Source organism: Hirsutella rhossiliensis (assembly GCF_020360975.1).
Source record: "Hirsutella rhossiliensis strain HR02 chromosome Unknown scaffold00018, whole genome shotgun sequence".
Lineage (NCBI taxonomy): Eukaryota > Fungi > Ascomycota > Sordariomycetes > Hypocreales > Ophiocordycipitaceae > Hirsutella > Hirsutella rhossiliensis.
In genome coordinates this window covers 713,675-727,098 of record NW_025408684.1, presented here as the reverse complement: position 1 = coordinate 727,098, position 13,424 = coordinate 713,675, and the positions used below count along the sequence as shown (strand labels likewise).

At 57.0% G+C, this 13,424-nt stretch overlaps 6 protein-coding genes across 6 annotated transcripts; 4 read left to right on the top strand and 2 right to left on the bottom strand.

Annotated features, from left to right (window-relative positions):
* Window positions 1-75: 75 nt before the first annotated feature.
* HRG_11023 (metallopeptidase family m24 domain-containing protein) lies at window positions 76-1,598 on the top strand (the record flags this gene model as incomplete). Its single annotated transcript, XM_044869493.1, has 5 exons — window positions 76-219; window positions 292-322; window positions 368-690; window positions 860-1,406; window positions 1,474-1,598. 5 exons carry the CDS (start codon window positions 76-78, stop codon window positions 1,596-1,598), a joined length of 1,170 nt encoding a protein of 389 aa, XP_044715444.1.
* A 1,088-nt stretch (window positions 1,599-2,686) lies between these two features.
* On the top strand, window positions 2,687-3,313 carry HRG_11022 (cornichon protein; the record flags this gene model as incomplete). Its single annotated transcript, XM_044869492.1, has 4 exons — window positions 2,687-2,787; window positions 2,883-3,038; window positions 3,101-3,167; window positions 3,221-3,313. The coding sequence occupies 4 exons, from the start codon at window positions 2,687-2,689 to the stop codon at window positions 3,311-3,313; spliced, it is 417 nt and encodes a 138-aa protein (XP_044715443.1).
* A 700-nt stretch (window positions 3,314-4,013) lies between these two features.
* On the top strand, window positions 4,014-5,603 carry HRG_11021 (WD domain, g-beta repeat domain-containing protein; the record flags this gene model as incomplete). The annotated part of the gene is made up of 3 exons (XM_044869491.1): window positions 4,014-4,285; window positions 4,340-4,503; window positions 4,549-5,603. 3 exons carry the CDS (start codon window positions 4,014-4,016, stop codon window positions 5,601-5,603), a joined length of 1,491 nt encoding a protein of 496 aa, XP_044715442.1.
* Window positions 5,604-6,799: 1,196 nt separating this feature from the next.
* On the top strand, window positions 6,800-8,840 carry HRG_11020 (arginase family protein; the record flags this gene model as incomplete). Its single annotated transcript, XM_044869490.1, has 3 exons — window positions 6,800-7,365; window positions 7,443-7,538; window positions 7,736-8,840. The coding sequence occupies 3 exons, from the start codon at window positions 6,800-6,802 to the stop codon at window positions 8,838-8,840; spliced, it is 1,767 nt and encodes a 588-aa protein (XP_044715441.1).
* A 319-nt stretch (window positions 8,841-9,159) lies between these two features.
* Window positions 9,160-9,657, bottom strand: HRG_11019 (uncharacterized protein; the record flags this gene model as incomplete). The annotated part of the gene is made up of 2 exons (XM_044869489.1): window positions 9,160-9,445; window positions 9,518-9,657. The coding sequence occupies 2 exons, from the start codon at window positions 9,655-9,657 to the stop codon at window positions 9,160-9,162; spliced, it is 426 nt and encodes a 141-aa protein (XP_044715440.1).
* A 2,158-nt stretch (window positions 9,658-11,815) lies between these two features.
* Window positions 11,816-12,544, bottom strand: HRG_11018 (uncharacterized protein; the record flags this gene model as incomplete). The annotated part of the gene is made up of 1 exon (XM_044869488.1): window positions 11,816-12,544. The coding sequence occupies one exon, from the start codon at window positions 12,542-12,544 to the stop codon at window positions 11,816-11,818; it is 729 nt and encodes a 242-aa protein (XP_044715439.1).
* Window positions 12,545-13,424: the final 880 nt, after the last annotated feature.

The following is a 13,424-nucleotide window of genomic DNA, read 5'->3' as shown; positions in this document are numbered from 1 at the left end:
TCGCCTTTGTCGATTCGCGTCGTGCCGCGCCGTTTCGAACCGATTCCCCCTTCCTCTCACTCGCCAGCAGCTATCATGACGTCTGAGCCGCCGGCCAAGAAGAAGTGCCTGGGAGTAGACTGCGACAACGAGGCTGGGTCGTTGCAGTGCCCGACATGCTTGAAGCTCGGCATCAAGGACAGCTATTTCTGCTCCCAAGACTGCTTCAAGAAGAACTGGGTATGTTCTCATGATAAGCTCACCCCCGTAGCTGCAACCGTTTTCTCGTCTGACCATTTCCCCCCCCACAAGAGCAACCACAAGAGCGCCCACAAGAAGCAAAGTAATATCCTCCACCATCTCATCCCGCCGAAAGCAATCTCACCAGATCCAGCTACCGGCTTCTATAATCCGTTTCCGAGCTTCCCCTTCTCCGGCCCACTGCGCCCCGTCTATCCTCTGTCGGAGCATCGAACCCTGCCCAAGTCGATTCCCCATCCCGTCTGGTGGCAGGATGGAAACCCAAAGTACAGCCGCTCTCTGGTCAACCGGAACAAGATCGATATTCTTGACGCCAAGGGCCAGGACGCCATGCGCAAGAGCTGCCGGCTGGCCCGCGAGGTGCTCGATATTGCCGCCGCCGCCGCAAAACCCGGTGTCACGACCGACTACATCGACGACGTCGTCCACAAGGCGTGCATAGAGAGAAATGTGAGTGACCGTCGGCGGGGAGCGCTCTTGTTGAGGGTGACCGGGAGTACACAGGAGAGAGAAGGTGGTCGATTCCAACGTGCGGACGCACAACACGAGGAGAGAAATACGAGAGCAAGGCCCGGGACGCGCCGGAGCGATAGCTGAGATTCTAACGCCCCCGTCCCAGTCCTATCCGTCGCCTCTCAACTACAATCACTTCCCCAAGTCTTGCTGCACCTCAGTCAACGAGGTCATCTGCCACGGGATTCCTGACCAGCGCGTCCTACTTGACGGCGACATACTCAACATTGACATTTCTCTCTACCACGAGGGCTATCACGCCGACCTTAACGAAACGTACTACATTGGCGACAAGGCCTTGGCCGACCCGGAGAACGTGCGCGTTGTAGAGGCAGCACGGGAGTGCCTCGCAGAGGCCATCGAAGCCGTCAAACCGGGCATACTGATCCGCGAATTTGGCAACATTATTGAGAAGCACGCCAAAAAGAAGAATTGCAGCGTCATCCGAACATATTGCGGGCATGGAATCAACTCACTCTTCCACTGCGCCCCGAACGTGCCGCACTACTCCAAGAACAAGGCTGTCGGCGAGTGCAAGCCCGGCATGACGTTTACCATCGAGCCCATGATTGCTTTGGGCAAGTACCGAGACATTACTTGGCCGGACAACTGGACTAGTACCACGATAGACGGGAAGCGAACGGCCCAATTTGGTGAGACGGACGCCACGAAAACATATCACTACCCCCGCGGGGAATCGCATTCTGACAGGCTAGACAGAGCATACCCTTCTCGTCACGGAAGATGGAGTGGAGATTCTGACGGCGAGGAAGGAGGACTCACCTGGTGGTCCTGCAACAATGCCGGTTGGCGAGACGGCCGCGACGTCTGGAGTAGGACAGTGATGGATGGCCGACTTGGACGAAAGCTGAGAAAGAATCCCGGTACAAGCAATACACGTGTTCAGAAGAGGTAGAGCCAGCGCCGCGCCAGGGGGTGGCTTCGCTTTGAATGATTGTACGCACCCATTCTGCGGCTGTTCGAAAGACCTTTGGCGCGGTGAGCCGCCGTCATCTGGAAAGCGATGCTTAGCATAATTCCTGCTAAACTACCTGGAGAGCCGGGCGTGTTGCGCACTTTGTAGACGAGGCTAGAGAGCAGACGCCGTGATGCAGGCAGATGTAGTCTATTTGGTCAACCCAATGACTTGACTTCTCCACGGTGGCCCCCTCCACATCAACGTGGGTGATTCCGAGATTGCCGCTTGGTATCTCGCGTCACTGGTGCCCTGAGATGGTCTGCGACAGAATGTTAGCCCGCCGAGCTGCGGTACCGTCTAACTCGGGTACTTGGAGCCCAACACCCGAAGCCAGAGGCGTAGCACAAAGGGCGCGATTGTGTGCAGGGAGGTGTTTTACCTGACCCGAGGTCCTGGTACATTGAGGCGCTTGTTTACTGCACGAAATGGCGGCTGTTTGGCAGGCCCTGGAGGTAGCTCAGGTACCTCCCTCCAGGTGAGGCGAGGTGAGATACCAAGCTTACTGAGGTACTGTGCAGCAAAAGCTACGCCCGAGCACGGGCCACCCGCGGCTGCCAGAAAATTTCCACCTGAGGCCGTCCCGCCCACCACGAGCTCCCTCCATTATCGTACTTCGTACCTGATAGCAGACGACCTAGCAGAGGTGACCAACCCCCATCCCCCACACAAACATTGTCCTGCCTCTCACCACCTCTCAGGTCGCCAGCCTCTGAGCCGCTCTCGCGTCCTGACCTTACGGTTATCGACCCCTCTCGCCTATACCAAGCATCTGACGCGCTTCTCGGGTCTGCCCGGCTCGACCGACCCACTCATCTTATTTTGCGCCGCATCCGGAGCTTCGTGCAATAGCCGAACGAGCTGGACGACAGCTATCTTGGTCGCCACCTCCTCCCTTACAGCCTCACAAACATTTGACCGACTCTCGTCCGCTTGCGACAACAACCGACTATCATGATGTCTGGAGAAGCGTGGCTCTACCTGTTGGCGGTGTTGATCAACGCCGTCAACCTCTTCCTCCAGGTTTTCTTCACCATCATGTACAGCGACTTGGAATGGTAAGACGACATACCTGTTGCTCGCTGACTCTGTCGGCCAGCCGGCGTATCCTCGAGGTTCCCATGGAGTCCCTGGCTAACTGGTATTGCTGCAGTGACTACATCAACCCTATTGAGCTCTGCAATCGCCTAAACGCTTATATCGTTCCCGAGGCGGCTGTACATGGCTTCCTAACCTTCTTGTTCCTGATAAACGGCTACTGGCTGGCCCTCGTCCTCAATCTACCCCTTCTCGCCTGGAATGCCAAGAAGTGAGGCTTCCACCCTTGTGGCACACGTCCCGAGTCCCGGAGCATGGCTAATCGGTTGGCAGGATCGTGGACAATACCCATTTGCTGGATGCCACCGAAATATTCCGAAAATTGAACGTCCATAAGAAGGTATGTGCCTGGAGCCTCCCGAAGATTGTTCTGCGACTAATAATAGCCAACAGGAGTCCTTTGCCAAACTCGCCTTCCACCTAATCATGTTCTTCTTCTATCTCTACAGCATGATTGTGGCACTCATCCGAGACGAGTCCTCCTAAAGATATTTATCGGCCGGCAAGCTGTTTACGCGTGAATCACAACACGTTTTGACAAGCTTGACCTCATGGTGTTCGCTTTGACGCCAGAGCCGTCGAGACAAGATGCTCACGTTGGCTTGAAACGGATGGAGGACGGTCCCCGGATGAGACCTTTGGCTCAGTACATGACGAGTTGACGGCTGGAAAATCGCACAACATTGGAGAGTCTTGGGCACAGTCCCTGTGGCGTTTTTGGAGGTTACACGTAGAGCAACTTCACTCTTGAGGGAACTATCTCACGGCTTCGTGGTGCCATACTCGCTGTGGTTTCCCCCCTCGACATGACAGAATAATGATAAATCCTGAATGATGCCTTGTGGAGTCTCTTTCAAATGCCGTTGCGCTGCAGTGAAACGGTTGGTGATACAAATCAGAGGACATCACGACATCCATGTGGCCAGCCAATCACGTGACGATATGTACCCTTGGCTCTCCCATCGCGGAACCCAAAAATGCATCGCGCGACCAGCGCCCAGTAGATTTCGTCCCCCGTCACCTACGCCTGTTTTGGCTCCCCCAGCGCAGACTCTCACGAACAGAATCCCTCCGAACCCAGTATCAGAGCACTTTGCTTTCGAAAGCGAATAAACCCAAAGTCGATGCCGTCTTTCTGCCTTTTCTGATCTAAGCGGGATCTCTACCATCCCCAAAGCAATTCGGAATGGCAGACTTTGGAGAGTATCCGCCAAATCTGCCGCCGCAGGACGCACTCATTGTTCGTCAACAAGCTGAAGCAGATCATGCGGTTGTGCCCTACTCCGCGGAGAACTTAGCAAAGCCCGTCCTCGGCCCCGCAAACCCGTTCAAGGACGACCCGAGTGCCCAGAAACGAAAGAATGTCTTGACAGGCCATGCCGAGGAGACATTTTTGAGCGAGCATACATTTCGGAGCAAGCATAGGGCGGTGGAGAGGAAGGGGGGGCCGGAGAGAGAGTACCAGAGCGGCGCGGTACTGAAAGACGAAGCAGCACGGATACGTGCTGGCAGGCAAAACAAGGGCGATGCTACCATCACTGAAGGCCCCGGATCCTACGTCGGACCTTGGGCCAAGTACTCAAGAGACGAGTACGAGGTGGTTGGAAAGGGCGAGGTTCTGCAAAGCGACGAAGAGTTTGAAGTTATTGACGAGGACGAGGACGTCGTGGAGAGCGGTACCGTCGTGCGGGCTCCGGCTGCAGCGATTGCGCGGCGGAAAGAGGTCGAGGAGCTGGGGGACGAGACGACGACGCTACATGGTGTGGAAGAGCACGACTACCAGGGCAGAACGTACATGCACGTTCCGCAAGACCTCGACATCGACTTGCGCAAGGACGTGGGGAGTACCACGAATTACATCCCGAAGAAGCAGATCCACGCCTGGAAAGACCATTCCATGGCGGTCACGGCGCTGCGCTTCTTCCCCAGCTCCGGCCACTTACTTCTTTCATCCAGCGCCGACTCCACTGTCAAGATCCGCGACGTTTATCACGAAAGGCAGCTTCTGCGCACGTACTCTGGGCACTCCAAAGCAATTTCGGACATATGCTTCAACTTCTCGGGCACACAGTTCCTGTCTTCGTCCTATGACAGGATGATTAAGCTGTGGGACACGGAAACCGGTACTTGCATAAGCAAATTCACGACTGGGAAAACGCCTCATGTCATCAAGTTCAACCCCGACCCCGAACATGCCAATGAGTTTCTGGCCGGCATGTCAGACAAGAAGATTGTTCAATTCGACACGCGGACGCCAAACGAGATGGTGCAAGAATACGACCATCACCTCGCCGCCATCAACACTATTACCTTTGTGGATCAAAACCGCCGCTTCATGACCACGTCTGACGACAAGTCGCTTCGCGCGTGGGACTACAACATCCCCGTCCCAATCAAATACATTGCCGAGCCCGACATGTACCCCATGACGAATTCGACGCTTCACTCCAGCGGCAAATACGTGGCGTACCAGAGCTCGGACAACCAAATACTGGTTTACGGCGCCAATGACAAGTTTCGACAGAACCGGAAGAAGAGCTATCGCGGACACAACAATGCTGGCCTGGCCATTGACCTCGACTGCAGCCCAGACGGCCAGTTCTTGGCCTCTGGAGACTCGGGGGGCTACGTGTGCTTCTGGGACTGGAAGACGTGCAAGATGTATCACAAACTAAAGGCGGGGAGCCAGGCCGTGACGTGCGTGAGGTGGCATCCGCAGGAAACCAGCAAGGTGGCCACGGCGGGCCTGGAGGGAGAGATCCGGTACTGGGATTAAAATGGACAGCTCGAGCTAGCCTGGCGCGCGTCGTAAAGGGCTCATCAGCTGAGTTTCCCGCCATAAAGGGGTTGAAAGGAAATCCCGTTTTTTGGTCATATTCGCAGACACGTCTAGGCACCCAATCCCGCCTGGCGCCGGCCCGGAAAATCGCGCATCAAACTGCGATGGCCGACGCATGCCACCGCCACTGGGGCTGACTTGGCATGGGCCCAGAGCGATAGGAGTTGGAGCAACTTGATTGTGGTGGAATCTGGGACTGGCTTTTGGAAGCCGGTGGAGGGCGGCTGTCGTACTTGGCTCTGACCTGATACGGGCCAGCTGGTGCAAGCCAGCGGGCTCGCCGTCCATTTGGATTGGCATGTGCACAAGAGCAAGTGATCCTCTAACTCGTCAACGGCGTGCTGAGTGTTACGACACAAGACGGGGGAGAAACAGCATGAGTGGAGGGACTCGGGAGACGGGCCTGGCCGCCATGAGCCTTACAAGCGAATGTGTGCGCAATGACTGCAGCGGCCGAGGGAAACTCTCTCGTCTGCCGGCTCGCGGACGATTCGCCGGGCTTTGGTATTGGACTGGCACAGCATCTATCACAACCCCTGGTATCTATCAAGCTACTTCGTCCGCAAGACATTAATTCTAGGAGTTCAAACTGACTGACAAGCCCCCTCCGGGCCACTTCTGCATCTTGTCAGTTCCGAGTCGTGCTAGTGTCCTCTTACGCCTCAGAGCCATAACCGGCCGGATGTCTACTCGATAGAGCGTCTCTCGCTCACGCCAACCAGCCACTAACTAGCCAATGCGAGGCAGGGCAGCCGGATTCCCGGGGAGCCACGTCTTGGTCAGCCCTGGAGCACCTTCATTCTTCTCTGCTTCGCCTGCCTCGGATAGCAGGCAGTAGTTGGTGCCTACCTGGCTATCTTCCTCGAAGTAAGTGTAGACAGGAGATATCGACAGGAGATATCCACCCACCCACTTACCTACCTATCCATGGAGAGGCATGAGCTTGTGGACTTTGTCCTTACCTGCTCGCTTTATCGGGAAAGGCAGGAGAAGGCGGGATGCCTGCAACAAAGTCGGGGACGAAAGGGTATCGAGAGCATGTCTTATCTTCAAATTGTCATCCTCAGCCTTGCACCGCCAAGAGCGGCGACACTGGACCATCGGAGAAGACCCAAGCACCGACAGCAGCCAGCATGGCCACAGTGAACGGCTCACCCTATCTGCGTCTCCGGAGACTAAACACCAGCAACAGTAACAGCAACATAAACAGCAACAAAGACGGAAACGGCGTTTTGGACGTCGGAGATCGCGGGCTTCCTTCTGTTCATGACGGCGCGGCAGACGAAAACGATGTAGAGGGAGAAACCAACCTCGGACACAATGTGCCCCGGACTCACCAGAAGCGGCACCACAAGTCCTCGTTCAGGTGGTGGGCCGACGAGTACAGATGTGCCGCCCTCTGCATCGGCGGAATCGTCACCCTTGCTTTGGTGCTGTGGCATTTCGACGGCAAACTTGCTCCTCACTTCGAGCCCGGCATCGAGCTCGACATGATTGTCATCGCCATCATGACGCTGGTTCGCGTTACTCTTGGAAGCATCGTCGAGTCCTGCATCTGCCAGGGAGCCTGGATCTGGGTTTCCAAATCGCATCAGGCTCGGACGCACAACCGAGCACGGCTCGAGGACTTCAAGTTGTTTGACGAGGCATCGCGAGGATTCCTGGGCAGTCTGGCCTTGCTCTGGCGCCTCAAGGGACTGTTGGTTCCCTCGTTTCCCGGTGCTCCATGTTCTGTGATGCTCCTGTTTCCCTGGCAGCTGACCGTCAGCCTCGCAGACATTTGTCCTGTCTCGGGGCCCTGATCATTGTAGTAACGCATGGCTTCGAGACGTTTTCCCAGCAAATGTTCGTCTACGTCCAGAATCCGACCAAGTACACCAACGATACTTTTCGCCCTGCCCCTGCCCCATTCCGAAGCGACTACTAGGACAGTGTTGTCCGAAGGGGAATTCAGGATGGTACAGCCACCACCACCACCACCACCCCCCGCCAGGCGTGCAAGGGGCGAATGCTGATTCAGGGCGCCCAGGCTCCTCACTTGCGCTGTCGACCAAGTCGGCCGTCTACAGCGGCATCCTGGCCGCCCAAGTTCGCGATCTCGAACCTCGATGCTACACGGCCAATTGCACCTGGCCCGTCTTCCCGACCCTTGCAGTCTGCGGTCGGTGCGCTCCCGCCCAGGTCAAGGTTCATTGCACAGAAGAGACGCGGTCCTGCTCTTTCGGCATCTCAGCCAACACGAATGCCACGCTCTTGGAGGGCGCCGAGGTGGACCTGTTCCAGGTAAATCCTGTGAATGGAAGTCTGAGCAACGCCACCGACCAGAAGAAAGCCTTTGTCTCCATGTTCGAGATCATGACGATATCACAGCGGGCAGCAGCAACACGCACGACCGGAGCCGAGTGCGCGCTATGGTTCTGTCTCAAGGCATACAATGTGTCGGTGGCTGATGGCAGGGCGCGGCAGATGGTCGTGGCCACATGGGACGAGAGCCGCTTTGAAGCAGCAACAAGCGCCCACTCCGACGAGCATGTGTTTGTGAGCATTCCCGAAGGCATGAATACGCAGCAAATGTCTCGATTCAGCGTCTCGGACCGTTCTCTAAAAGCTTTGCGAAGCTTCATCGATTCTCTGACCAACGGCAAGTTCGAGCATGCCTCGGACGTTATCAATTTCTCCTCCGACTGGGTCGAGGCCATGTGGCAAGCAACGGTTGACCTGGGCACTTGGATTGACAAGTTCAGCCTGAGTTTGACCAACGAGATACGCGAGCATGGGACGATTCGCGATCCATACAGGACGAATTATGAGGGCAATGCCTCCAAAATGGCCAATTACGTCCACGTGCAATGGTATTGGATGATGTACCCGGCGCTGTTCCTCGTCATCAGCCTATTCTATCTTGTCAGCACCATCAAGGCCGGGGCTCGAGACGACGTGTCGGCTTGGAAGGGAGACTCCTTGCCCATGCTTTTCAGTCGTATCGACCTTCGAATCCTCGCCTTGGGCTCAGAGAAGATGGACGTGCCCAAGGGCTTGGATGATTTAGGCAAGTCGAGGGTGGCTCTAACCAAGGACAAGGACGGCTATTGGACCTTTGAGCCGCACGGCTCGAAGGAAGAGCAGGACGAGGATGAAGAGGATGCAGTTATTAGGATGCTGAATTATCTCTAGGGGCCGGGAAGCCTCGACGCAGCCGATACGCAAGAATGAGACTGGGGTTGACAGTACGCGAGATTGGACGAGAGTAACGACTTGACTTCCGAGCCCTGTTTTGTATTTCTTTTCCCTTCGCTTTATTTTCTTTGCCTTCGTTCGGTATCATCCTGTGTTGGAGTTTGCAAGAACGCGTCCAGAGTGGCCAAGGCCCAGCACACGCTTGCGCTTCCATGCGGACTGTGGACGCTACCGTTGACCAAGCAGCGCTTGGCCCTCTGATCCAATCATTGGTATCCAGACCATACGCAGTGTCCAAGGTGCTATCACCAACGCCCTACCATTGGGAGGTCAGCCTCCAAACCTCCCTATCGCTGAGACCCCTACACGCTCCACATCGGCATCGAAACCCGTACGTCATATAGAGCTCGGCAGCGGTGCGGTCTCTCCCATAGCTTATCCGCAGCTCCTCCCCCGCGGCGACTTGATCGGCCTTCACGATCAGCTCAAGACAGTCGGATTCGTGATCAAACCGAAAGTCGACGTTGTGCGCCGGGCAGCACGCGTGGTTGAAGCGTGCTGCGACGGGGAAGAGGCCAGCCTGCCGCCCTCCGACGGTGAAACTTTGGCGAATGTTAGCCCCCTTTTCTCACAGGCCTCGGGTGAGAGCGACGACGCCTTGGGACTCGACATACCAGTTGGTGGCCCAGACGGCTTGGATCAGAGGCGTGCCCGGCTTGGAGTGCTCGTTGGCATGGAGGCTCAGGGCAAGTTGCCTGGCTGTTGGACCCAGCTTGTCGAATTCACTGAATAGGCTTGACCGATCCGCCACCATCAAAGGCCTTTCCCTCAGTATCACGTCGCCGCGTCCAAGGGTTCTGGCCGCGAATGCGCCCCAGCCGGCCGTATCGGAGCGAGCAACGGCGAAGAAGTCATTGCGGAAATGGGGACCCGCGGAGGTCTTGACCACGGGCGGTTGCGCAAACGGCTCGTCGGAGGCGGGTCTCGACGGGAGGCTTATCTCGACCGTGGTAGCGAGGTTGCAGGACTCGACAGACGAGGAGACGAGGGCACTCGCGGTTTCCCCTGACGGGCCGCCATCTAGGCTTGGGGGATCGTCAGCCCTTTACAGCACCCGCATTTGCATCGATCCTATCGCTTCTTTGTTCTGGTGTCCTTACATTGTGTCATGGAAGGGCGTTGAGAGAGAAGACGCTATAACGGACTTGCTTGTGGCGTCGCCGTCCTGTACGACATTGACAAGCCCATCAGAGCCGAGTTCTCGGAGAAGGCCACGGAGCAAGTCTTTTTTGGTGGTCAGCGGACGAGGTCGAATTGATAAAGTCGTCACGACCGGCATGGTGTAATTGATTTACTACCTTGTGCAGAGTTCTGGGCCGTCCGGGCGAACATGAGGGAATGCTTCTGCTGGGACGAGATCAGCTGCTCGAACCATCCGAAACCATGAAGAAAAGCATCAGCCGGGCTGCAATGTCTCTGCGCAAAGGGAGAGAGGCAGCTCGTATCCTTCATACCTTGCGCTCGCCTAGTGCCGCCGCCAGGGCTGATGTCGAAGAGGACATGAGAGGCTCTCGTCCACCTTGAAAGACCTGGCCCTGGGGGAAAGAAAAGGGATGGAGCAACGCCTCCACCGTCGGAGAGGGCAACATGAAAAGGGCCGGTTTCGAGGACTGCCTGGCAGCGAGGAGAGACGGTGAGGAGTGGGTGTGAAGAAGGACGGGGGAAGGCGGAAGAGCCGTGGACAGGGACGGGCGAGGCGCCTAAATAGCCGTGCGGCGGGCGCGATGAAACTCGCGACGAACCCTCTCCGCCATCGTCGGAGACGTTGGGCTTGAATTAAAATCGACGAGAGAGACGGGATGAAGGTTTCAGATTCGCCGTTTGGTCGTCGGTATCAAAGGATGGGATCGAGGTTTGGCGGCAAGGAAGCTCACGAGAACCTTGAAAGCCCCCCCCACCACCACCCCCTTCATCCGGGCTTTACGCTGTGGTTCCCCGAGGACACTCTCTCTATTTCCTGCAAGAGGTGGACAGAGCGAGGGCGGCAGTATCGGGAGAGATCTCGACTGGATGGAAGGAGCAGCGCCCAGACCGTTGCCCCCCTCCGCGAGACGCCTTTTGTATTGTCACTTGAATGCCGTGAAAAGGACGAACAAAAAAGATGAAGCCGTGTTGTCTTGACTGGTGCCGTCTCCCGAGCAAGCAGTGCAAACGGAGTCCCTGTAAGCCAGATGATCACCATGGCTTCCTTCAAGTGGAACCTGGCAGACAGCCACGCGACGACACCTGACCAATTCTCGGAAGAAGCAGGATAAGAGGCTTCACGTTGTCACGGCCAAACAGAGAGCCAAGCCCTCGGAGAGACAGGGGGGTTGCAAGGTTGGCGAGCGCCACTGATTCCCATTGTTCTTCTGTAGCTTATTATTGTAAACCGTCGTACGCGGCCCCGCCAGCCCTTCACGACACCAAACCGGGTTCAAAACACGTCCCTCGGCTCGGGGTCAACAAGACTCCAGGCCCCCAAAAAAAACCGCAAAGCCGAATTCTCCAGTTGACGATCATCGTGTGCAGCTCACCGAGAGCTCTCTGGTCCTTTGCCGTCCTCCTCTTCGCCCTCGCCCCCCTTTCGCCACCCCTTCGAGCGTGGCCGTCACGTCATGATGGACGCTTCGAACTGCTCCTCCTCACCTTTGTAACACCGTCGGCTCCCATCTGGTCCTGTACATGTCCGGCTTTGTCCGCTCCTCTCTTTCCCCCTACGGCAGTCTCCATGGGATCCTCCATTATACATTACTTGCGAGCATGTATGTATTTGTATGTGGTGTGCAGGTCTCAACGTCGATGTAGGTGGCAAGGCAGCCGGGTCGAGTTTTCGACGCCCCAGGTCAATCAATGTCATTTGCTGGCCCGCGTTTGACTCGTCCATGGAAGCGGCGTTCGCATACGTATATAAGCCCAACACTCGGACCTCATCACATCAACAGCTTTCTCCTCGGCCGCAAAGGGCAGTCCCCGCGACAGTCAGGGCACCGCAGACAAGCGGGCTTGGACCAGACCTGCCGACAGCTGCACACCCAGAGGTCTTTGCCGGTCCTCGTTGTCAGGCAGTCGAAGGGCGCGTGGAGACCCTCGGCGACGCCACAGTCGACGCAGAAGCGCCGCAGCATGACCTGTCTATCTGTGCGCATGTCGGGCTCGCGGTTCCGGACGAGGCAGCCGTGGGCGTCAACGTAGGCGGACTGGGGCTGCAACATGTCGAAGTGGTCGGGCGAGCGGACCCGGAAGCAGACGTAGCACTCAAAGTTGCCCGGCCGGTAGTCGTGGCCTTTTTCGCTGGGACGGTGCTGGGGGAAGTCCTTCGCCGCTCGCATGACGAACTGGACCTTGTCGATCCCGTCGGCCATGGTCTGCGGGTCAATGGCCCGGTGAAAGTATCGATTCATGGTGGAGAGGTGGATGAGGGATTGGTAGTCGAGCTGGGAGAAGACGATGCGCTGGAGCTCGTTGGGCAGCCGCTCGATGAGGGAGGGCATGGCAGGCCGACGCCACGCTGCAACGGGCTGCTTGGAAGGACTGCTGCGGGCGGCCGAGCAGTCGTAGACATCTCGGCCTCTTATTCTCGGAGCCGTCGTGGCCATTCTTGCAAGGACCATCATGTCGTCGCCGCCGCCGCCTTGTCTCAGGGAGAGGGGCACCGTCATGGCGATGATGATGTGGTGCTCCGTCGAGAAAGTGTAAACAGGGCCGGGAGAGTAGACATGCAAATCGTACGACGACGACGACAACAACGAACGACGGGCCGCTGGGTTGTTGCACAGCCAGGTAGGGGAGCAACCATGAGAACAAACAGAACAGAACCAACGGGCAGCCACCAAAAGGGAAGAGACGGACGGAGACGCCTTGATGCAGGGCACGCGCGGGAATATGTAAGTTACATGAAGACGAGGAGCAAGGGAAGCGCTGGCATGTTCCTGGTAGTCGTCGTTGGCTGTGTTTCATCCAGGGCTGAGACAGGCTCGCCTCGTGGTGGGCCCTGGACCACGAGCAATCGACAAAACCGGGCTTGCCAACGCTGTATAGTATGTACGAAGCATGTATGTATGCTGCCTGCCAGCCAGCCATCAATGCACATGTATCCGTACATACTGTACGGTACGTGCAGTGTGTCCCATCCCCTCAGGCAGCAGCCGGGTGCGCCATCATCGTGTGCCGTTAGTTGGGCGCCCCGCGTGCGAATCCGCCGCAAGGGACCTGTTGGCGAGGGCAATGGCGAGCTTCCCTGACTCATGTCAATCCCGTGCCGACCACGACTCGGATGGTGAAGAGGGGGTTCAACTTGGGCTGTGTGCACCGCGTACGAGCGAGCAAGCGTTGTGCATTGGGACAGCACTGTTAGCTTCATCCCCCCCCCCTGGTAAAAAAGGGTCCATCCCAGGGGAAGAGAGAGGAGAGAAGTGAGAGAGAGCAGGGCCAACAGCTGCATCAGCGGGCCCAAGATTCCGTACTGTATGTCTAGGGGGCGTGTGTGAGGTGCATGTTCGACTATGAAGATAACTGTACGCTGCTCCGCAGAACCGGATG